The sequence below is a fragment of the Saccopteryx leptura genome, chromosome 2, assembly GCF_036850995.1.
Source record: "Saccopteryx leptura isolate mSacLep1 chromosome 2, mSacLep1_pri_phased_curated, whole genome shotgun sequence".
Lineage (NCBI taxonomy): Eukaryota > Metazoa > Chordata > Mammalia > Chiroptera > Emballonuridae > Saccopteryx > Saccopteryx leptura.
In genome coordinates, this window is record NC_089504.1 from 94,504,666 (window position 1) to 94,527,647 (window position 22,982).

The 22,982-nt window shown below is 46.8% G+C and overlaps 1 protein-coding gene and 1 long non-coding RNA gene across 5 annotated transcripts in view; one reads left to right on the plus strand and one right to left on the minus strand.

The window, feature by feature from the left end:
* Positions 1 to 954: 954 nt before the first annotated feature.
* LOC136393054 (uncharacterized) lies at positions 955 to 4,765 on the plus strand. Its single transcript, XR_010749021.1, has 3 exons — positions 955 to 1,094; positions 1,550 to 1,641; positions 3,768 to 4,765. It is a non-coding gene; the product is annotated as an uncharacterized lncRNA (long non-coding RNA).
* Positions 4,766 to 18,718: 13,953 nt separating this feature from the next.
* ERCC6L2 (ERCC excision repair 6 like 2) overlaps positions 18,719 to 22,982 on the minus strand; it is a 130,823-nt gene continuing 126,559 nt past the window's right edge. For 3 of the 4 annotated variants that reach the window (XM_066368332.1, XM_066368331.1, XM_066368333.1), the window contains one exon: positions 18,719 to 20,505. In XM_066368332.1, coding sequence (XP_066224429.1) covers positions 19,536 to 20,505 — 970 coding nt within the window. In that variant the 3' untranslated portion in view covers positions 18,719 to 19,535. The remainder of the gene's footprint in view (positions 20,506 to 22,982) is intronic. The other variant, XM_066368334.1, reaches the window with a different exon arrangement.

Consider the following 22,982-nt stretch of genomic DNA (forward strand, 5'->3'; position numbering starts at 1 on the left):
CAGAGCCTGTGCATACCCAGAGCCTTACCATTGACAGTATCAGTAGCTTGAGTTCATGGTTTCAATGTACATGTCTAAGGTCTTCCTGCCAGCCCTGTCCTCCTCCATCCAACACAGAAAGAGGCAGTGCTAACAGGATGGAATTTTAAAAAGCCAAAACCACACAAAAGAACGCAGGCCTGGGTATAGTGCTCATCTGCTAAGTATGAGACCTGCTCTCCGAGTGAGGGCTCCACACTCAAGGTTAGTCCCGAAAGCCGATACCACCTTAGCTGGGGAGGGGCTGGTGGCGCCATTCAAAATTCTCGCCAGCGGTTACCTCAGACAATGTAAATACAAAACTGGTGCTTGTGTTTATTTAAAGTCATTGGCATCGGGCCCATTCCTGAGAGACAGAGATTATCTTGTTTACAGCAGCACCCAGATGATGGACAAGACTCTGTATAATATAAATAGAACTATGGGGGGGGGGGCACCCGTTAGCATAAACAACTTCCCTCAAGCAAAACAAACCCTGCCAAGACTCAAGCTGGAATTCATTTGTTATCCAGCTCTGAGTTGACATGTTTCAACATAAAACAACTGCGAATGCGGAGGGGGAGGGATGACGTTCAAGGGCACTGAGAGCCTGTCGTTGGACTGCTAACGGTTTTTACACAAGGTACTTCTGGCTTTGTTATGTTGCGATGCTCATTTCTCTGCAAATGCTTGTCACTCATGTCACTTCACAGGACGGTGTGGCTGTGGACTGTGCATTCAGGAAGGGGCCAAGGGACCACCTGAAGGTTTGCCCTTGCCCTGGCCCGTTGAAGGCATTTGTCCTGGTGGAGAAATCCAGGCTTGGGAATCTTGTGAGATGCACAGTATAGAAGCAGATAGTGGGATTTCAGGGTACAGGTACAGAGCTCTAGTGTAGGCCAAGCTGGGCGATGACCATTGTCCTCTGGCAGGGTCCAGACTTGCCTGGGAGACGGCAGGCCCCAGGAGAACTCCTGTACGCAAATGAAGGGAGCAGCGAGCAGACCAGCCCCTCTGGAGAGCGTGCCTCTGGGTCCGGCCTGTGACTCAGGAGCTAAGGCCCTCAGCGGAACCTGGTGAGCCCTGGAAGCGGGCGGTGACAGGAAAAGAAAGGAGAGCAGTGGGGAGGTCACAGGGGAGCTACCCCAGGGAAAAGAAACACTGTGTTTGTATGTGTAGGGGGTGTGGGGGACAGGACAAGAAGGCGACGAGGCTCCTGCCGCAGATGTCTGGAGTCCCCTCGCTCCGGCACACAGCACAGGTGACACCAGAACGGGCAGGACAACTGGGCTGGGGAGCCTTGCTTTCTCTGGAACTCATGTCTCTCTCAAGGGTCTCCCCCCTTGTGTCTGACTGCATGGGGAGTGTATGTCTCAGTGTCCCTGGTACTCTGCAGACGGGAGGGTTCGGCACTGGGAGTAACTCCGTTTGCTGGCCCGCCTGTGGCCTGCCCCTCCGAGTCCCCGGCTGTCCCCTTCTTGCAGCCTTCCAGGGCAGTGGCATTCTGAGCACTCTTCTTGGCTGTTTACAGGCTGTTATGCCACCCAGAAAAGTCACCTTTATCCCGTCATCTACTGGCCTGAACCACTCCCCCATGTCTGATGAGGCCTTTGACCTGTGAAGGTAGGTTTTTCTCCCCAACCTAAGCCGCACATCTGTCCTCTCTGGCTTCACTGTCAGCAAGTCTGAACACCACGGACCCTCACTTTCGCTTTACCTCGTCCACCCAAACATGGTCCCTGCCAACAGGAAGTCGCACTCCGACCCCTGTCTGTCTGGCCCACTCACCCTCACTGTCACTCGTGCGCGCCCTGATTTCGGAGAACTCCGGGTCTGGACTTTTCCATTTCCCTGTCATCCGTGCGGCACCTCTGGTCCTGCTTCACTCTCCTTCTCTCGCGCCTCCATTCCCTCCACCCTCCTGCCCCTTGGACCTCTGCCAGGCCCCACTGGCCAACCCTGACTCTGGGTCAGTGCCACAGTCCTTCCCTACCCTCGCCCTTCGGTAGTATACAGTTATCTGCTGCTAATAACAAGTGACCATGAGGTTCAACAGCTTACAACAACAAACGCTGTTATCTCATACTGCTTCTGCGGCTTAGCTGGTGGCTGTGGGTCAGGGTCTCTCATGAGGTTGCTGTGAAGATGTCGGCCAGGGCTGCGGTCACCTGAAAGCCTGACTGGGGGCAGAAGGTCTGCTTCCCAGATGGCTCTCAGTGGCTGTTGACAGGAGGCTTCAGTTCCTTGCAACAAGGGCCCCTCCACAGGTATTCTTGAGCATCCTGTGACATGGCGGCTCACTTCCGCCAGAACAGAACATGTGATCCAAGAGGAAGCCACAAGGTCTTTTGTGGCCTAGAATCTGAAGTCACCCGCTGACACTTTTGCTACAATCTATCCCTTAGAAGCGAGGCACTGAGTCTAGCCCACACTCAAAAGTAGGGAAATTAGACCACTGTTTGAAGAGAGAAGTGTCAAGTGACCTCTGGACATATTTTTAAAAGCTTGACAGTGGCCTTCATCCTTCCCCTCCCATGATAGCAATCACTCTTCTATCCTGCCCCCTGGGCTGCAGCCAGAGACAACCTGTGAAGCTTTAGCCCTGGTGAATCTTGTCATTCACCTTCTCTACTTCCATATTGGTGCAGCTGAGCCTAGCTGGAAACCCATCCCCACATGGGGGCCATGCTGACGTGCTGTCTCCAGCTGAGCCAGGCTCTTTCTGCTCCTAGTGTGCCCTCTCCAAGACCCCTGGTGACTCTCACTACTGTATCATGGTGGCACATCCAACATCCATCTCTCTCCTCAGACCCCTGCCTCCCTGCCTTTCTCTCCCTCTCAGGGGGCAGTTTGCCTCTGACTCCACTGATGACACCTGCTTCCTCTCCTCTTTCACAAATGAGTCTGTATCGCAAACAACTGTCCCTCACATCTTAGGGGGTTTCTCTTCTTTTATTCAAGAATAACCATTCCTTTTTTTTTTTTTTTTCCATTTTTTTCTGAAGTTGGAAACGGGGAGGCAGTCAGACAGACTCCCGCATGCGCCCGACCAGGATCCACCCGGCACGCCCACCAGGGGGCGATGCTCTGCCCATCTGGGGCGTTGCTCTGTTGCGACCAGAGCCATTCTAGCGCCTGAGGCAGAGGCCATGGAGCCATCTTCAGCACCTGGGCCAACTTTGCTCCAATGGAGCCTTGGCTGCAGGAAGGGAAGAGAGAGACAGAGAGGAAGGAGAGGGGGAAGGGTGGAGAAGCAGATGGGCGCTTCTCCTGTGTGCCCTGGCCGGGAATTGAACCGGGACTCCTGCACGCCAGGCTGACGCTCTACCACTGAGCCAACTGGCCAGGGCCCAGCCTATTTTTTTTTAAAGACAAAACAAAATAATCCATTCTCGGCCCAATCTCTCCTTCCCCCTGCCCCCAGCAGACATGTCTACTGCCCTTCAAAGACTGTCCTGTATCTCCTCCACTTCACCGTTGAACTCCTAGAAAGTGTGGTCTGCGCTCTTGGTCGCTTTTTTCACCCTTCCTACCACCACCCACCTCTCAACCTACAGCAACCTCCACCTCCAAGGCTCCATGACACTGTCAGGGGCCACCACACCGACAACCACACAGGCACTGGACTCTCCTGTCTTAGGGGCCTCTGCATAACCCTAACTCTCTGGTGATCCCTCCTTTACTTCTAGATAGACCTCCCTACCACATTCTCCTCTGGTCCCTCACTCCTCTCTGGCTCTTCTTTTTAGGATGCTCTTGGTCTCTTTGAGGGGTCACACTAAGCCCGTGTCATCTTTGCCCTGGTATTCCCCAGCTGCACTTGGAGTCCAGTTCTTGCTGGAGCTCAGAGTCTATAATTGAGCTGCTCTCTGCACTGGTCCCTCCTGGCTGTCACACACGAGCCCTAACCTCAACATGCCCCAGAGGAGACTGATCACATTTCCTTCCAAACTTGGCATCCCTGTCTACTCAGTCTCTCAAGCTGGAACCTGGGAAGACTTCCCTCTTTCTCCCCATATAACTAATCAGTTAGGTAGTCTTGGAAAAGAAAACAACAACAAGAATGGCTGAGACCGTACTCCAGGGGTTCACCCCTGCCTCTGCCACCTCTTGGCCTGTGGACACTGGGCAAGGCCACTGCCCTGCCTCTGTTTTCTCTTGTATAAACTGGGCATAATAACAGCATCTACTTCAGAGCAGTGTTGTGCTGAGTAAGTGATAAATACATGTTGTGCCAGAGAGTGGGAGCTCAGTGAAGGTTGGCCCTCACTACCTGGTCCCCTTCACCTCCAGGGACAGACATTACCCAGGCAGTGCTACTCTAAGTCTGGTCCACAGGCTGGGACCAGCTTAGGAAATATGTGATACTGGTCTGCAATGACATAAGTGAAGTGAGAGTAAGCATTTAAAAGCATTTAAAACTGACACAGCAATCTTACAGGATTATTTTATACCTGTTGAACCTAATAATATAAAATTGGGGTTTCACCTCCATTAGAATAGTTACTATTAAAAGACCAGAAAACAGTAAGTATGGTTGAAAATGTGGAGACATTGGAATCTTTATACACTATTGATGGGAATGCAAAATGGGTTAACCACTGTGGAACAGTATTGTGGTTCCTCAAAAAATTAACAATAAAATTACTAGGCCTTGGCCAGGTAGCTCAGTTGGTTAGAGCATTGTCACAATACACCAAGGTTGTGGGTTGGATTTCCAGTCAGGGCATGTACAGGAATCAGCCAATGAATGCATGAACTAATGGAACAACCAGTTGATGTTTCTCTCTCTCTCTCTTTCTTTCTCACTCCCTCTCTCTAAAAAATAAATTAATATACAATATACCAATTTTACTTTTGGGTATATACCCAAAAGAATTGAAAAAAATGATTTGGAAATATATTTGTATATCCACATTCATAGCATTGTTGTTCCTCATAGCAAAAAGATGGGAGCACCCCAAGTGTCCATGGACGGATATAACGATAAACAAAGAATGAACATTCCTACACATACTACAACATGGATTAATCCTGAGGACAGGAAACTAAGCGAAACAAGCCAGTCACAAAGGGGCAAATACTATATGATTCCACTTTTATGAAGTACCTAGAATAGTCAAATTCACAGAGACAGGAAGTAGCATGGGGCAGGAGCTGGCAGGCAGAGGAAGTGGGAGCTGCTGGTTCATGATGCGTAGGTAGGCTCAGTGTGCGAGATGAAAGAGTTCTGGAGATTGGTTGTACCACAGAGTGAATGTGCTTAACCCTGCTGACTGTACACTGAAAAATGGCTGGGATGGTTCATTTTATGTTATGTGTATTTTACCTGAATTAAAAATTTTGATTAAAGAATTAGGTCTTGTAGTTTATATGTCTTTTTCAATTTTTTTTTCTAGTAATCCATTCTATCTGTCCAGGAAGGACCAGACACAAAGCAAAGCAAGTCCCTGGCTGCACACCACAGGTGCCCCAGAGCACCCCCATGCTCCCTGCACTCCTCAGCACGCTCCTCCCCCTTGCTGCACACCACAGGTGCCCCCAGAGCACCACAGGCTCCCTGCACTCCTCAGCACGCTCCTCCTGCACCCCCGCCCTCCCGGGCCCACTTCGCACCTGCTGGCCACTGGGATCTTTCCAAACAGCAAGCCCGACTTTGTGCCTGTCCTGTGCAGTTTTTCAGTTGTTCTTTGCTTGCTTCCAGAAGAACTCCAAGTCCTCAGCCGGGGACACTGGGTTCTCCGGGCTTCTGCTGGGGCCTCTGTTCCGCACCGCTGTCCCTCACCCAGTGGATGGTCCTCTGCATCCCTCTCCGGGGCACTGGCTTGGCTCGCAATGCCTTTTCTTGTGTCACATCCACCTCATTCTTGCTTGTCTGTGAAAGGCCACCTTTTTTCCAGGGCGCCTCGTCTGAGGGTCTATGTTTCGCTTTTTCCACACTGGATGATTAGCCAGGGGAAAATGAGCCTCCTTCTCTTAGAGGCAAACTTTAAAAGTAAGTTTTCGGCAAATGGTCTACTCCTCAAATGATTCCTGGAAGGTGTTTTTGCCACTTGCATGAATGTTTTCCTTCTCCAGATTCATTAGCAAATCAGAGCAATCCAGAGGTCCTTCCAAGCCAAGGGGGATGAGAGCCAGACAGCTGGGTTCTGTTACATAACAGGGCCCAAGGGCATAAACCCTCTGAGGACCCACAGCCAGGATGCCCACCTCTGTCCCCAACCTGTGCAAACTCAATGAGCTTTCAGCGCAGGAGGATAGAGGCTTTGGGCCTGGTTTCTAATGTGCTTCCCACCAAGCAGAGAGCAGGCCCAGCGGAGCTTGGCATCACCACCCTGTGCAGGTTGGCTGCTCCCCAAGGCTGGTCTCTCCGTGGCCTTGATCTCTCTGCTCCACCTTGCAGGGCAAACCCTCGTGTATCCTGTTCGAGATCCTGTTCTGGGCACCTGGATTCAAACTGTGTGCCCACACCACCAAATAACTTTTTATAATTGGCCCGCATTGTAACTAAAGACAGAAAGGGGCATCGCTTATTTTATTTCATGATAGCCACAAGTAGGGGCAATGTTATCCTAAGGCTGACCCTCCTTCCGGGATAATAGTTCTCAGCCTCCTGTTGTATCTGTGTGTGTGCACATGTGTGCGCACGTGTGTGTATAAAAACGGCAAAAAAATCTTTATTATTCATAGACCCAACATAGGAATTAGGAATTATTTATGGTTTCCTGCAATCCTCCCAGGTATAATATGTCAGATTCAAACTGGAAACTATGTCTGGGACAAAATCCTACTTGAAACAGTTCCTTGTGGTTCATATATTAATGACTGATGACTGGTGGGTTTACACAAACAAAATGAATATTACAATTTTGTGGATTGGCAAATAAATTACCTTTTCATAGGATTTAGGCACTTTCCATGAAGCTTTGGTTTATTCAAACAAGTGCTTATGCATACAAGTTACTGAATTGCCAACCTGCAACTCTTGAGGCCTGGTTCTTAGATTAAACAGGAGGCCGACTTCCTGCTTAAATGGGAAAATATGAAATGCATGATAAATAGAAAGATTCCTCGTTGACATTCTCAAGCCAGCTGGGAATCTTGAGAATGTGAGGTTCTTCCTCCATACAAGAGAACAGCACCGCCTCATAGGCTCTCAAATGCCTGGTAGGGACCGTGTGGGACAATGGCATGTTGGAGTTGGCCAGCCTCGTATCTTGGCCGCACAAAACTCTCTGTGGCTGTGCCAGCCCCTGCGCTCGGTGAGATCTCTGCTGATGTTAAGTTGCTCCAAGGTAGGAATGTAGGAGCGGTCTTTACTTTGGGGTTTTCATAGCTCTGGAGCATGACTTTACTGACAGATAAAGACTCCCACAGGATAACTATCAAAGCTGATGGGCTGCATTTGTGTAAATACCCAAACAAACTCGCCAGGGTGCTATATACGGTGAGAGACAAACTTGGACTCTGAGGCAAAGATAAACAAGCCAGTTATGGCGACATTCACAGGAAACGGTTCTCTCAAGAAGCTGTCGCTGACACAAACCCTGTGAGGAGAGAGGAGGCTGGGAGACCTGTGCTTGATAGTTTGGTTTCTGTCTGTCTCTCGCTTTCTTCTTTCCTCTCTTTAAAATCAATCAATAAATTAAAAAAAAAAAGTATTTTTTAAAAAGGAGGCTGAGCGAGGTGCTAAATGTAGCTTCCACTTTAGCCAAGCAGGTCTTGCTTGGCCCAGTTCCCGTTGCCCCGAGTGAAAGAGGGCTGTTTCCTGAGGTTCTGGTGGGAGACATGGGAGAGACCTTCCAGCTGCAGGGTCCTCCCTCTTTCTTTGATGAAGGCAGGGATGTGGGGCACTGGCCTCAGGGTGTGTGTGGGGAGTTCCTAGTGCAGGACACGCAGGCGCGGCCTGGGGGCTGTGAGGAAGGGGATGGAAGCCGCCACCACCCTCCCTGCGCCCCGGCACCCTGCTGGTCAGCGGCAGGTCTCCAGAGGGCCCGAGCCTGCTCAATGGCGTGTCACTAAGGAGGAGCGGGCCTGTGATTTAATTTTTCTACTCTTATTTGATGCCAATATCATCCAAAGTAAGTTGGAGCTCATTTTTTTTTCAGAAAGGTGGGAATGTCTGTGTGCTGTTCCTGTGGACAGAGGACAGCCAGCCTGACTGGACCTGGGGCAGAGCTGTGGGGTGAGGGTGGGGGTCAGGTTTGCAGCGACCAGGGAAGGCTTGTGTTACCTCTGCGCTGAGCTAGGCAGTGGGTCCCCAGGGATGGGGAGTGAAAAGTGCTCAGGGATCTGTACACTTAACTTTTATTTGCAAATAGTTATGTAAACATATATTCAAGCTGGTTGCTGCCCTGGAGGGTTCTGGCGTGTAGTCAGCACATCCCCTGGGTCCCAGTGCTGGGCGTCTCCACTTTATAGCATTTGGAAGTCAATTTGATTGGAGCAGGCCGTAGACCTTGCTGATGCTGGAAACTTATTTTCTCTTGGATTCGAGCCCTCTTGTGCTTGCTGAAGAAGGCAGAGGAGGGAGTGTTCTGGCTGAGCGTGGGCAGGAGGTACAGTACATCACTTCTGTAGTTCGGGTGCCTCCAGGTACCCAGCACAGACCTCAACAATACAGGCTTTGGCTCAGGTGTCATGTCCTCAGGGAGACCTTCCCTGATTAGTCTTCTTAAAAAGGGATCAACCAAGAAAGAAATACAGTACCCCCTGAAAAAACAGGTAAAACAAGATAAATGACCCATGTTGGTATATATTTTTTTTCATTTTTCCGAAGCTGGAAATGGGCCCAACCAGGATCCACCTGCGCCCGACCAGGATCCACCTGGCCTGCCCATCAGGGGGTGATGCTCTGCCCATCTAGGGCGCTGCTCTGTTGCAACCAGAGCCATTCTAGTACCTGAGGCAGAGGCCATGGAGCCATCCTCAGCGCCCAGGCCATCTTTGCTCCAATGGAGCCTTAACTGCGGGAGGGGAAGAGAGAGACAGAGAGGAAGGAGAGGGGGAGGGGTGGAGAAGCAGATGGGCACTTCTCCTGTGTGCCCTGGCCGGGAATCAAACCTGGGACTGCTGCATGCCAGGCCGACGCTCTACCGCTGAGCCAACCGGCCAGGGTCTATGTTGGTGTATTTTGTTAACATCAGTTACCATAGGTCTACCCGGCAATATTTCTTTCTTTGTTGGTTTAGTATCTTTGTCCCACGAGATGTAAGCTCTGTGAGAGCAGGGACCTTGCTTGCATGCTCACTGCTCTATGGCTGGCATCTAAGACAGTGCCTGAAATACAGTAGGTGCTTTGAAAAACTGCATCCATCGTGTGGAAGTCCCAGGTCCGATTCTGCGTCAGGGCACACAGGAGAAATGACCATCTGCTTCTCCACCCCTCCCCCCACCCCACTCTGCCCCTCCCATAGCCATGGCTGGAATGAGTAAGTTGGCCTCAGGTGCTGAGAATGGCTCCATGGCCTATCTCAGGCCCTAAAATAGCTCAGCTGAAGAGGAATGGAGCAGCAGCCCCAGATGGGCAGAACATCAGCCTCAGATGGGGTTGCCGGGTAAATCCTAGTGTGCGTGTGTGTGTGTGGGGGGGGCATGTGGGATTCTGTCTCTCCGCCTCCCTGCCTCTCACTTGATTAAAAAATAAAAATGAAAAAGGAACAGGTCCAATCTTGGAGTTTCAGAGAGGGTGGGTGAAGATAGGGCTGGAAGACATTCACTGAACTTACTATTTTGGTGGCCGTGGAGGTGAGGAGGCACACCACTCAGATCTCAGCCGTGGAGGTGAGGAGGCACACCACTCAGATCTCCCTTTTGAAAAAAACTTGCCCCAGGGAGTGTATTACAGACAGCCTCTGGCTGTGGGAGCCAGGGTCTGCCCAGCGTTGAAAAGGGCTGTGTTCCCCCAGGGAGGCCCTTGGCCCGCGGCGGAGCAGTGCTCACTCAAGGGTTTGCTTTTCTGACGACAGGGGCACACTGTGTGTCACAGATCCACACAGGACGCCCAGGCGTCCTCAGAGCTGCCCTTAGCCCAGCGCACATGCTGCCCCATCCCTTCCCTGCCTCTCCTTCACAGCTGTCAGACCTGCAGCTCAGTCACAGGGCGCCTCCTCCTTGCACTGTATCCACCAAAGGCGCCCCCAGATGAATCTCTTGTACTTCCAACTCTGCCTCTTAGTCGCCTTCCGGGAGGACCTGAATTGATATGGTGGCATTGATGACTTCAGTGGGGGATGTTTAGGTAGAGTTATGAGGCTGGAAGCCAGGCTAGGGTGACTTAATAGTGGACAGTGAGGAGATAGAGCCCAAGAACATGAACAGTCCCTGTGAGGAGGCTTGGATGGACCACATGCTTTCGGCCATTAGAGAACAGCATGTCTTGCAAGTATCCTCTGGTCCCTCAGAAAGAGGTGAGCACCATGTAAAGGGAAATCAGAATAATAACGACGAATCGTTTCCTCTTTTGTGGGCACAACTATATTTCTTTTTCAAGGGCTTGCATGTAAGAACCCCAAGCAAAGCAGGGGAGATTAGCACCGCCTTCACCTTTGCAGTTGTTGCAGTCTTCAACATCTCCCATTCTCTGCCACTGTCACCAGATAATTCAAAAGCTGTTTAAAAAGTTCTTTAGTGTATGAGTTTTTAAAAAGTGCTGAAACCAGCACTATTCAAGAAAAGATAAAGTTAGAGTGTTTTATCCCCCAACAAACACTAAGTATAGGAAGTTCTGGGAAGCACTTCAGCTAGTAGGAAGAAGGTCCCAGATGGACAGTCTGAGAAGCAATAGGATTGACCGACAATGAAAGTAAAAATAGAGGCAGAAATGTAAACAGAACTATCTCTATAAAACCAATGCCTTGTGGGTTTTTTAAAAAAGAGATAGAACATAGTAAAAGGAGCACTTAAGTTGTGTGGGAAAACTGAGTTAAAGTGTTCAAGGTCCTTGGATTGTTTGGAGGAGGATAAATACACTGATTACCCAAAGGTTTGATGTTTTTAGTATGCATACTAACATGGTTAGGAAAACAAAATAAGGAAAATAGAGAGTCCAGCTTTTACCTAAGGAAGAGAAAAAGAGAAACAATGGAAATACTCTGCTGTTTCCAAGGCTTGGGCAGGCCTCTTTCCTGGAGTGTGTAACTGTCGCGTGGACTCCTGGGCCAGGTGGCCAAGGGGCAGGCGCTTTGTGGAGCTGTGAGGACAGAGCTGGGCTGTCTCTGCCATTGAGAGTGATTTCCCTCAGTGAGTGATGGAGCTGAGGGAGGCCCCTCAGTGAGCAATGGAGCCATGGGCAGGGAGAGAAGGGGGGTAGGCTATAGGCTGAGGCCTCCATTTAAAAACAATTTTACACAAATTATTTATTTACTAATTTTAGCAAGAGAGGAGTGGCTAGAGAAAGAGAGACAGGAACATTGATCTGTTCCTGTGGGTGCCTTGACCAGGGATCAAACCAGCAACTTTTGTGCTTTGGGATGAACAATGCTGTAACCAACTAAGCCATTCAGCCAGGGCTGGGGCCTCCATTTGTAATCTCAGCCAGGATCCTACAGGTGTTAGGAGAGGAAGTGGGAAGGAGGAAAGAAAGAAGAATGGGAGGGAAAAAAGAAGGAAGGAAGGAAAAAAGGAAGGAAGAGAAATAGGATCATCTAATAAAAAGGATGGTCAACTACTGACAGTAAAATAATTGATTTAGAAGTTAAATACAGGAGAAGTGTGAGTGTAGAGCTGAAGATAAAAAAATTCTGTTTTGGACACAAGCATGCCCCTAGGTCATCCCAGTGGGCATGGTCACAGCAAAGTAACAGGGTCTGAGTCTGAAATTCAAAAGAGGGGTCACGGGGCTGCTGAAGATCCGTGATCACACACATCCAGATTCATTAAAGCATGAAAGCAGATGGAGAATGTGGGATGTGGTACTATCCTTAGGTTGAAGGCAGCATCCTAGGAAACATAAGTGACAGGCTGAGAAGTGGGAGCCCACCAAAGAGACCAAGAAAGCGCTGGCACAGAAGTACAAGGACAGCCAGGAGCACAGCCTCTACGTAAGGGAGTAAAAACAGTCCAGAAGTGATTTGCTGTGTGATGCAATAGGCCACCTCATCCCACCTAGGAAAGCAAAATGAATTTTTTTCTGAATACACTCAGACTGATAGGGCAGATTTTAAATAATCTATGTCCCTGACTTCCCTTCATCTTTTCTTTCTTTCTTTCTTTCTTTCTTTCTCTTTCTTTCTTTCTTTCTTTCTTTCTTTCTTTCTTTCTTTCTTTCTTTCTTTCTTTCTTTCTTTCTTTTTTTCTTTCTTTCTTTCTTTCTCTCTCTCTTTCTTTCTTTTCTTTCTTCTTTCTTTTCTTTCTTTCTCTCTCTTTCTTTCTCTCTCTTTCTCTTTCTTTCTTTCTTTCTTTCTTTCTTTCTTTCTTTCTTTCTTTCTTTCTTTCTCTTTCTTTCTTTCTTTCTTTCTTTCTTTCTTTCTTTCTTTCTTTCTTTCTTTCTTTCTTCCTCCCTCCCTCCCTCCCTCCCTCTTTCTCTCTCTCTCTCTCTCTCTCTCTCTTTCTTTCTTTCTCTTTCTTTCTGTTCTGAGAGGAGGGGAGAAATAGAGACAGATTCCTGTATACACCCAGATCAGCATCCACCTGGCTACCCCCGTCTGAGGCTGATGCTCTGCCTATCTGTGGCTATGCCTGTAACTGAACTATTTTTAGTGCCTGAGGCAGATGCTCCACAGAGCTATCCTCAGCACTCCGGCCGATGTGCTCGAACCAGTCGAGCCATGGCTATGGGAGAAGAGGGAGAGAAGGGGGAGGAGAGGATGGAGAAGCAGACGGTTGCTTCTCCTGTGTGCCTGACTGGGAATCTAACCTGGCACTTCCACATGCCTGGCAGATGCTGATACTTTCTCTTTGCAGTCACTGTACCCTTTGAATTCCATGTTATGGATTGATACAGAAAAATTAATTAAAATTATATAGAAAAGTAAGAGTGTGTCAGCAGATAAGATATATTTTGCTCACCCTGTTAAAGATGGCCACTGCCCATGTGGGGCGGCTGATTGTCTTCTTGCTTGGGAAGGGGCATGGTTATGCTAATATGTGTTGGGGAGGGCTTTTATGCCAAAAAGGTTTTAAAAGGAGGAACTACAAGGCCATTTTATGAAGAGTGATCACATTCTTGTAGAGAGGAAGAGCCCTTGGTGTATGTAGCAGGGCAGGGAAGCCACGTGGATGAGGCAGTCAAAATGGTGGAACTGTGAAGGAAAAACCAGTTTGCGCAGGAGACGGAGATGGGGAACCGAGGTGAATAAGACTGGGAAGGTGGAAGCCTTTGATTCTAGGAAAACTCGGGTGAGTCAGGGGCTTTGGGATCCCTGAATGGAAAGGGAAGTGTTTCCTGCTGTGTGTATTTTCTTGCCTGCTAGGTGCAAGGATTAAAGGAAAATGGACCACCAGTTTTTGACTCTGTTGATTCCTTACCGTCTGCCCAAATCAAACGTGAACCTGCGTTGGCCAGGTGGCTGTGATGGTGGCTGCGGATACTGGCTTTACAGAGTGCCTTTAGTAGGCTATGTATTACAGGAAGAAAAAAAAAAAAAAAAGCATAAGTATTACATAATAGGTAAGTTCACAGAAATAAAAAATGGATTCACTAGAGCAAACACTAGTCAAGTGGTCCTTATTTACTGTTGTCTCCAAGTCTCTGCCTATTTTATCCAGGTCATGGTAGGGCAGGCGGGGAGGAATCACCCTAATTCTTACACAGGAAGTGGGGGCCAGGGGCCCTTGTGGTGTGACTTGTGGGTCTTGGAAGGGGGCCACTGCTGACTCCTGATTTCCCAGCCACTAATTAATATAAATCCCACCCCTCTCAGGACAAAGGCAGCCAGACAGGGCCTCATTCACATGCAGAGAAAGTGGCCAGAGACTGATGCTTGGCCAGGCTGGTGGAGGGTTGGGGTGGGTGGGGTGTATGTGTGAATGGCTCTAAGGAGCCTGTGTTTGTGGGGAAGGGAGGAGACTGTCACAAGTCTGCCTTGGGGTTAGGACACCTGTGGTGTCTCCAGAATGCTGACCAGCAGCAGGAGGGTAGAGGAGGCTGTCAGGTGAGCACTAGAAGGGGCCAAACGCATAAACTGTTCTAGCTTGTCCACACCCAGAAACTCAGACGACTAACCCATTCAAGGCAGGTGGAGGAGCCATGGGGCCTCTGAAGGATTCCAGATCAACCTGACCTGACATCTACCTGACCCGTCCACTTACTAACAGATGGTCTTTGCCACCTGACCCCAGACACAGCTGGTGCTGTGGGTCATTATTCCACGCTTGTTAGGAAGGTCAGGGATTTCAGCAGAAGGGCACTGCTGTCATGCAGAAACAGACTCAGGGGCAGCCGGGCTGGGGGCTGCCTCTGCCGTTCACCAGCTGGGGAACCCCTGTGCCTCAGTTTCTTCCTCTATAAAACAGATGATAATAATGCCCAGAAAGTTAGTTGGGCAGTGAAATGAGAAAATCCACTTTAAGTGTTTAACAAATGATACATAGTAAGTCCTCAATAAACGCAACCATGCCCTTGGAGCCCAAGCTCCCTGGGCTGTTCACCAGAGGAAATACGAGGTCGACAACCGCCTAGGTCCCTGTGTGTCTTAACACGCTCTGGGGGAAGCAGTGTGGAAAATGGATTAGGGAGGGAGGAGGCTTAAGCCCAGGGATCCCGGGAGAAGTCTGCAGGCATCCAGATGGGAGGTAAAAGGGCGGGAACTCGGGCCCTTGGCAGTGGGATTTGGGAAACGTTTTGGAGACATTCTCTCTATAACAGGCTCGGACCCGGCACTTGGCCGAGGGCGCCGGCTTTGATGGCGGGAGGAAGATGCAAGGTAAGGTAGGCAGCTGCAGAGGTATCTTGTGGGGTGTGGGCAGGAGCCGTGCAGCAGAAAAGCAGCAGGCCCAGAAGCAGCGGGGAGTGCACACTGCGGGGAGTATTTCACGCACGTGGTGGCCTGCTTCCCGGCGCGGCTGGCCCTAATCTAGGTGCGGCGTGGTGAGGCATCGAGCCCGATGTCCTCCAGGAACCCGGAGCCCGGCGGCCGTCGGGCGTGCCACGGGGCGGCCAGGGCCACTGGCCGACACCACGCTTCGGACAGGCCAGGAGGGCCATCTCGCCGAGCTTCCTTCTTTCCTCCCTCCCTCCCTTCCGTACGGTCCCAGAGCTCCCATTCCGCCCCGTCCCCGCACCGCCCTCTTGTTTTCCGGGACCCTGGTTAGACGCGCTCGGGATCAAGTTGAGGCTAGTTCCCCCGCGGGCCGCCCGCCAAACCGCCGGGACCGACGTTCACACGCGGAGCCCGCGCCGTCCGCGGCCAGGAGGGGACCCTCCCGGGCCGAGCAAACCAGCGTAGGCCGCGGCCGAAGCAGAGGCTCGCCTTTCACAGCCCCAGTTCTGACCCCGAAGGGCCGGAGTGGGGGTCCGAGGCGGGCTGCGCGCCGCCATCGAGGGTACGTGCCACCAGAGGAGCTCGCGCGCCCAGCCTGGGATTCCCCAGCCCGGGATTTCCCAGCCCGCTCATCGCGCATGCGAGCACACTCACCCTTGCCTGCCCCAGCCACACCCTGCAAACTCCTGCGTGGTCCCCCAGGCCCAGATTTGGGATTATCATACACTCCACGCACCCCTAATTTGAGGGGAGGCAAAACCCGCAAAAGGCCCCACCTTCCTTGCCTCCCTTTTCGCCGTGGACAAGGCTTGGGGACTTTTCTGAGGCTTGCTGCTGTTGGCAGATAAGCGCCCTCGAGGTGCAAGCCCCTAGAGTTTGCTTTTATGTTTTCCATCAATACAGCGGGATCGTACTTTCATCAGCTTTCTTACTCGTTTCCCCAAAGGGGAAAAATGATCCAGTTTGGGAGGAGCAGACTGTCTCTCCTGTCAGAGGGTTGGGGAGGGAGGATGGCGAATCTCCAGCCCAGGTTTAGTGGCACCGCAGAGGGGGTTTCCAGTCAAGATCGTCAGCAGCGGTGGCTGCCTTTTGGAAACTCAAAGAAGAATGTTGAAATGAGGTTTACTTTATTGGAAGCAATTTCTATCTATGCACGTTCTCTGGTATTTGCGAACCCCCCCCCCACCCCCCCCATACTGGAGGGGCAGGCGGGGCCAGTAAGCAAGACAGAGTACCCAAGGGCGGCGCTCCTGAACACCCGCGTGCAGGGCAGAACAGTAACCTGGCTCCGGGTGGCGGACACCATCCCACAGAGTAAAAGGCGAGGAGGGGCCAGTGTCACCAGTGCCAAGATGTGTTCTGAGCTTACGAGCCTTCCCTTTAAGGCTGCCTAGAAGCCCTGGGGAACAAGACAACATCAGTGATGATTCAATGAGAATTAGGCGAGGAGCCTAAAAAGCACTCTGCACTCTGAGCTCTGGGAAAGTGACGCATCTTACAGGATCTTACAGGTTCACCGACTACCTGGGTTGTTAACTGTATTTATGACAGTGACCATGAGCTCTATTCCCTCCCTTGTAGGTTAAAACATGAACATTGAGGCAGGCAGTGATCCCGTTCTTTGGGGTTTTATAGACTAGTAAAGTCAAATAAACTTTTAGGAATTGACATGTGGTTATCAACTTTTATGTCAAGGACAGTGAAAAAGACTAAAAACTATGACCTACTAGCATTTCATTAAAACAGGGCTATTTCCATATGCAGGAAGGATAACTTCAGAATTTAAAAACTGCACACATTGAACTTTACAAACATTCCTACACTGCCCTTAGCTTTCTCATTTTCTGTGGACTGATAAGTTTATCACCTACTCATCTTTGCAAACTAAGCCTTCTTCGCCTTGAACACTAAGGGCAGCCACAGCCCTTGCAGATGTTAATTTACTCAAAAAATGTTTTCAGGGCTTTAAGGGAACCCTGAGGAATTCAAGTGCAGTAGTCTCTCAGTATTTTGCCTCAGTTTCCAGTGTTAATGCCTATATGTTGAGTGCTAGCAGCCAGAAACTGTTTCATTGCTTTAAATAAAAGTGAAAAAGACAGATTGTGGCAAATAAATGCATAAAAACTTGAATTTGGAAGGTTTTTTAGTAACGACCTTATCCCTGTGGTTTGCAAACTAGGGCTTTATGGAGCCACAGTGCTACTACTTGAACCAAAACACCTCCATTTTAATTGCTTTAAATAGTTGAGCTTCCAATTAAAATATTCAATTGTTTAAAAAAATGCCCAAACACCCCTGATTCAGTCCATCTCAAAAATAAAGTGGGAACTGGGGCTGGAAGAAGCTGCAGGATTTGTCTGGGACCATCTGTTTAATTGGCAGAACCTGGTGGCACACCAGTGGGGTGGGTAGGAAGGATTCTTACTGTCTACCCTTCATAGTGTCTGTTCCCAGACTCATCAATGGTTGAACCAAATCTTCCACTACACTACACTTTCTTTTTTTGGAACATTCTAAGTGGCTTCTTTTCATACTGGACCCTGTGCTCTGCTTGGCACAGTTTCTGCATGAATAATGACAAACCTTTCACTGGCAACTGTTAGAAAGTAAATTAAACTTCATGTCTGTATTTCTGCTCCTGTTTTGACTATTACTGATGAAAATCTCTTTAATAGTACTTTATTATATTTTAGGTGTAGAGAGCTAATATTTGTATGAAAATTTTATGATTCTAAGGTCATGTCTATGTAAAAAATTAATAGGTATTTTATTTTATGAAAGATACACTTTTATTAAAATGTCTGAACTCTACTGTCTGGTATATAAACTGCGATGAAGAGCTGTTTATTAGCTTCTCCGACCTCCTGTACAGCTGACTGCATGGAGCTGACAACATTTACATGTCCTGTCCCCCACAGACTGCAAGCACACTCATTCTGCAGCAAGCACCTCAACGGTGAAATGTAGCATACAAGATGACAAATCTGGACACAACTCAGCTGCAAATAGACAAACAAAAACAAAAACCCCAAACTCAAAACTTATATAATCTAAAACAGTGGTTTTCAAACTGTGGTTCCCTATCATTAGTGGGTCATGAAATCAATTTAGTCAATTATAAGCACACTAAAAGGAGATTTAAGCAGCCCAAGAATCAAAAGTGCAATAGCAGAGAAAACATCAAAGTATACTGCATGCTGTAAGGGTAAATATTATTTCATAACCCTTTAATTTCAGTTATATATCATATATGCATTAACACATATATACTGGTATGATACAAAATACATTTCACAGCCCTCAACGCTGAAAACAGGAAAACATGTATTTGACCATTCAGTCCTTGAGAAGAGATTTATTTCTGTCCTTTCCCCCCATTTCTGAGCAATGGCTTTTCATCCTGGGTCCTCTGAGGACCTCCCCCCTCAACACAGTAACAATGATCCTGAGCGCCGCCATTTCTGATTTGTGGCTATTTTCTGGACTCTCCCCCATCAGCCTGCAAGCTCAGCTGAGGGAAGCTGCGATAGTGCATCTGAATGTGGGTCAGAAGAAGCTGCAGGTCCCAGCTGCTATGTGCCAGGCACGAGGCCAGAGGCTTCCCAGACATGACTCTTCATAGATAGGGTCCCCTTGTTCTTACCTGGAGTAGTGACACACCTGTACTTCTCGAGCTCTTGGCACAGTACACTCAGGCTGAGAATGTTTCCAAATAAAGGAATTCAGCAATGAGCACATTCCATTGGGTATAAACCATACAAATAAAATCCAACAAAATATAAGTTTCAAATAAAATAAAATATTTACTCATCTCTTTACATTTAAATACAAAAGTACTATAGAAAGCTTTATATTGCTTAAATCATAATAATTATATAAAAAGTTGAGACACTGCCATTCTGTGGCTAAGGTAATAATTATATTCAACATCATATCTCATACGGTAAACTTCTACACTAACCCTTGGATTCTCAGCAGTTATAAACTTACTATTTTAACATAATATCATAATTCAGTTCTAGTAATTTGTGTCATCTAAAGTAATTAACAATAGTAGTACATGATACTGAGTGTAAAGTAAAACAGTTAACTTATTATTTTCCAAATGTTAGTAAGAAAGAAACCCATCAATGTACACCTGACTAGGGGGAGGTGTGAACATAATTCGGCCTATGATAACGGAATCTGGGAGAATAAAACCAAAGCTTTGTAAACTAGAAGGATGCTCATGTTGATCAAGTTCAAACCCTTCATCTTTCATATTAGGAAACAGCTGTATACCAGGTAAGTGACTTATCTGAGGTCACATGATTACTCAGCAAGAGAGATGCCCCAGGTCTCCTGATAGATACAGAGTCTCTTCTATTTCATAACAGGTTTATACTATAATAAAATCATATTTCTAAATAGGTCAAATAAGATTATCAGGAGAGTAAATAAATAACATTTCCGACTTAAAAAACAACCCTAGGGCAAGAGTTTAATAAAAATATATGTTGACAAGCACGTTCAAGTTAACATAATTAGGGTGTGAGCTAGTGCTGTCAACATTGATGGCAGAAGTTCATCGTAGAGCTTCATTTAGGTATTTATATATTATTCTTGTGTATTGGTCATGTCTTCGTCTGTATCACTTGAGCTAAATTTTTTCCACAAAAAGTTCTCATTTGATTTCCAGAGAGAAGTTTCTAGCCCATCTTTCCTTGCGGAGGCTGCAGCACGGGGCGCTTTTCCACACAGAGTCTCTACTGCTGCCAGGTCGGTGAGTTTGCTGAGACTGGCGTCATTCTGCTCATTCAAGATGTCCCAGAAATCTTTTGGTCTCTGTTTTGCTTTTTCCATGGGTCCTGAAAGACTTTTCTTTGGCAGTCGTGTGGGACTGTTCCCGTGACTTCTAAAGAGGTCATCAAGAATAGAGGTGTCACCAAGCAAGCCTACTGCAGAACTCTTTTCCAACACTGGATTTTTTATCTTTTTGTTTTCCCCTTTGAAAAGGGGTTCACTTCTTGAAATGCCTGTTCTTGTGAGGTCTCGCTCGTCTTTCACGGTATTCTGTAACTTTCTCTCACATGCTCCAGACTCACTGTGCAGGGAATCAGATACTATAGTATCTTCAGATACTTGGGTCTCTTCTTCCTCGTCAGTCTCTTGGGGAGAGCTGATAGGCAATTTCTGAGTTTCTACATCCTTTGAAAGCATCTCTTCTCCACAGAAACTATGACTCTGAGACTTAATTGACTTTTCTTTATATATCTTTGGGCTGCAAACTTGAGAATTTTTTTTGGTAAAATCTTTAAATGACAAAGTTTCGGAATCTGGCAACCTTTCTTTTATAAAAGATCCTCTCTTTTCAGACTTATTCCTGACTCTCTGCCCTTCCTCAGAGGCAGGTTTGATGAATTCTGTGGCAGAAGCCACAAAAAAATCTTTTACTTCTGGATACTGAGAAGCATAAAAGTCCCTTAGCATATTCTGTCGTTCTTCTGATGTGGCATTAGTTATACGCTGAGCAAATTCCTTTATAGAAGACAAATTAAAATAAGAAGCCATTTCTTCAAATTGTTTTCTGAAGATTTAATGAACAAAACCAGTGGTTATTTTTATTACATTTCATTTTTAAAGAACTTGTCATAATAATATGAAATGTAGAAACAAAGCAATCTCATTCTGTTCACATACATTACCTTAATTCCATAATAAGCATTCATATTAATGTAGCAGAATGTGACCTCTTTCTTTATATTACTGAAAAAAATATTTTAGTTCATGAAATCACCAGCTTTTAGAATTATTCTGATTTATACTATTAGTTATTTCCTGGGAATTATGGGATCCCAGCATGTTACTCCTCCAGTCAGCCAATTTATGACTGACGTGAGAATTGTAATTCATATAATCTGTATTTAAAAAGCTATGTTGCATTCAAGTTCCATAAAATAAAATAGTCAAAAAAGGGTCTTAATAAATAGAAAACAGAAAATTCTGAAAAATAAGAAAGGAAGGGGAAGAGGGAGAGGAAGTGGGCAAGAGAGAGGGAGGCATCAACTCGTTCCACTTAGTAGTGCACTCATCGGTTGCTTCTTGTAATGCCCTGAGATCGCACTCGACCTTGGTGTGCCAGAATGCTACTCTATCCACTGAGCAACCCGGCGAGGGACTTTCACAAGACTTTCTGATAAACCTAAAGGAAAGTTATAAACTGATAAATCTAGATTTTTTTCTTTCCCCAATTGGTCTGACTTCAGTATAGACAACTAAACTAAATGAGATGCTATCTTTTCCCCACAGAACTAGAACAAATAATCCTGAAATGTATATGGTAATCACAAAAAACCATGAATAGTCACAGCAGTTATGAGAAAGAAGTTTGAGGTATTGCATAACCTGATATCAAACTCTACTACAAGGCCATGGTAATCAAAAACAGCACAGTACTAGTATAAAAACAGATACATGGATAAATGGAACAGCATAGAGATCCCAGAAATAAACTCACACCTACAGTATGTCCATAAAGTCATGTGCACTTTTGACCAGTCACAGGAAAACAACAAAAGATGACAGAAATGTAAAATCTGCGCCAAATAAAAGGAAAACTCTCCTAGTTTCATACCTATTCAGTGCAGTTAGATGTGGGCTCACGCACAGATTTTTTAGGGCTCCTTAGGTAGTTATCCATATAGCCTCTACAGACTCGTCACTGACTGATGGCCTACCAGAACAGGGTTTCTCCACCAAACTGCTGGTTTCCTTCAACTGCTTATCCCACCGAGTAATGTTATTCCTATGTGGTGGCGCTTTGTTATAAACGCGCCGATATTCACATTGCACTTTGGTCACAGATTTGAATTTAGCAAGCCACAGAACACACTGAACTTTCCTCTGTACCGTTCACATCTCGACTGGCATGGCCGTGGGCTGCTCTGCTGTATACAGTGTTACGTTATCATCTGCGCATGCACACATGCTGCCACACCATCCTACAGAAACTGGGAGGGTTTTCCTTTTATTTGGTGCAGATTTCACATTTCTTTCGTCTTTTGTTGCTTTCCTGTGATCGGTCAAAAATGCATCATGACTTTACGGACACACTGTGTATGTTAAATTAAAAGGAGACGACTACACAATATATACAGTCTCTTCAATAAATGGTGTTGGGAAAAAACTGGACTGATATATGCAAAAAAAAAAAAATTAAATTAGACCACTTTGTTATATCATATATATAAGAATAAACTCAGAATGGATTAAAGACTTAAATGTGAGACTTGAACCCATGAAATTCCCAGGAGAAAACACAGGTATTATACTTTCTGACATTGCTCTTAGTAATATTTTTTTGGACATATCTTCTTGGGCAAGAGAAACAAAATAAAAATAAAAATAAACAAATGGGACTACATCAAACTAAAAGGCTTCTGCATAACAAAGGAAACTATTAACAAAATGGAAAGACAACCTGCTGAATGGAAGAACATATTCACTAATGATATATCCAATAGGGGTTAATATCCAAAATTTATAAAGAACTTACACAACTTAACACCAGAAAAACAAACAATCAAATTAAAGAAATGGGCAGAGGACCCGAATAGACATTTCTCCAAAGAGGACATATAAATGGCCAATAGACATATGAAAAGATGCTCAACGCCACTAATCATCAAATAAATGCAAATTAAAGCCACAATGAGATATCATCTTACACCTGTCAGAATAGTTACTGATAAATCAACAAACAAGTACTGGTAAGGATGTGGAGAAAAGAGAACCCATGTGCACTGTTGATGGGAATGCAACTGGTGCAGCCACTATGAAAAACTGTATGAAGATTCCTCAAAAAAATTAAAAAATAGAACTACATTATGAACCAGCAATTCTACTTCTGAGTATTTATCTAAAGAAATCCCAAACACTAGTTTAAAAAATATATGCATCCCTATGTGTGTTACAGCATTATGTACAATAGCCAAAATAGGTAAAGAGGAGGTGGTACATACATACAACAGAATAGTACTCAGCCATAAAACAGAATGAAATCTT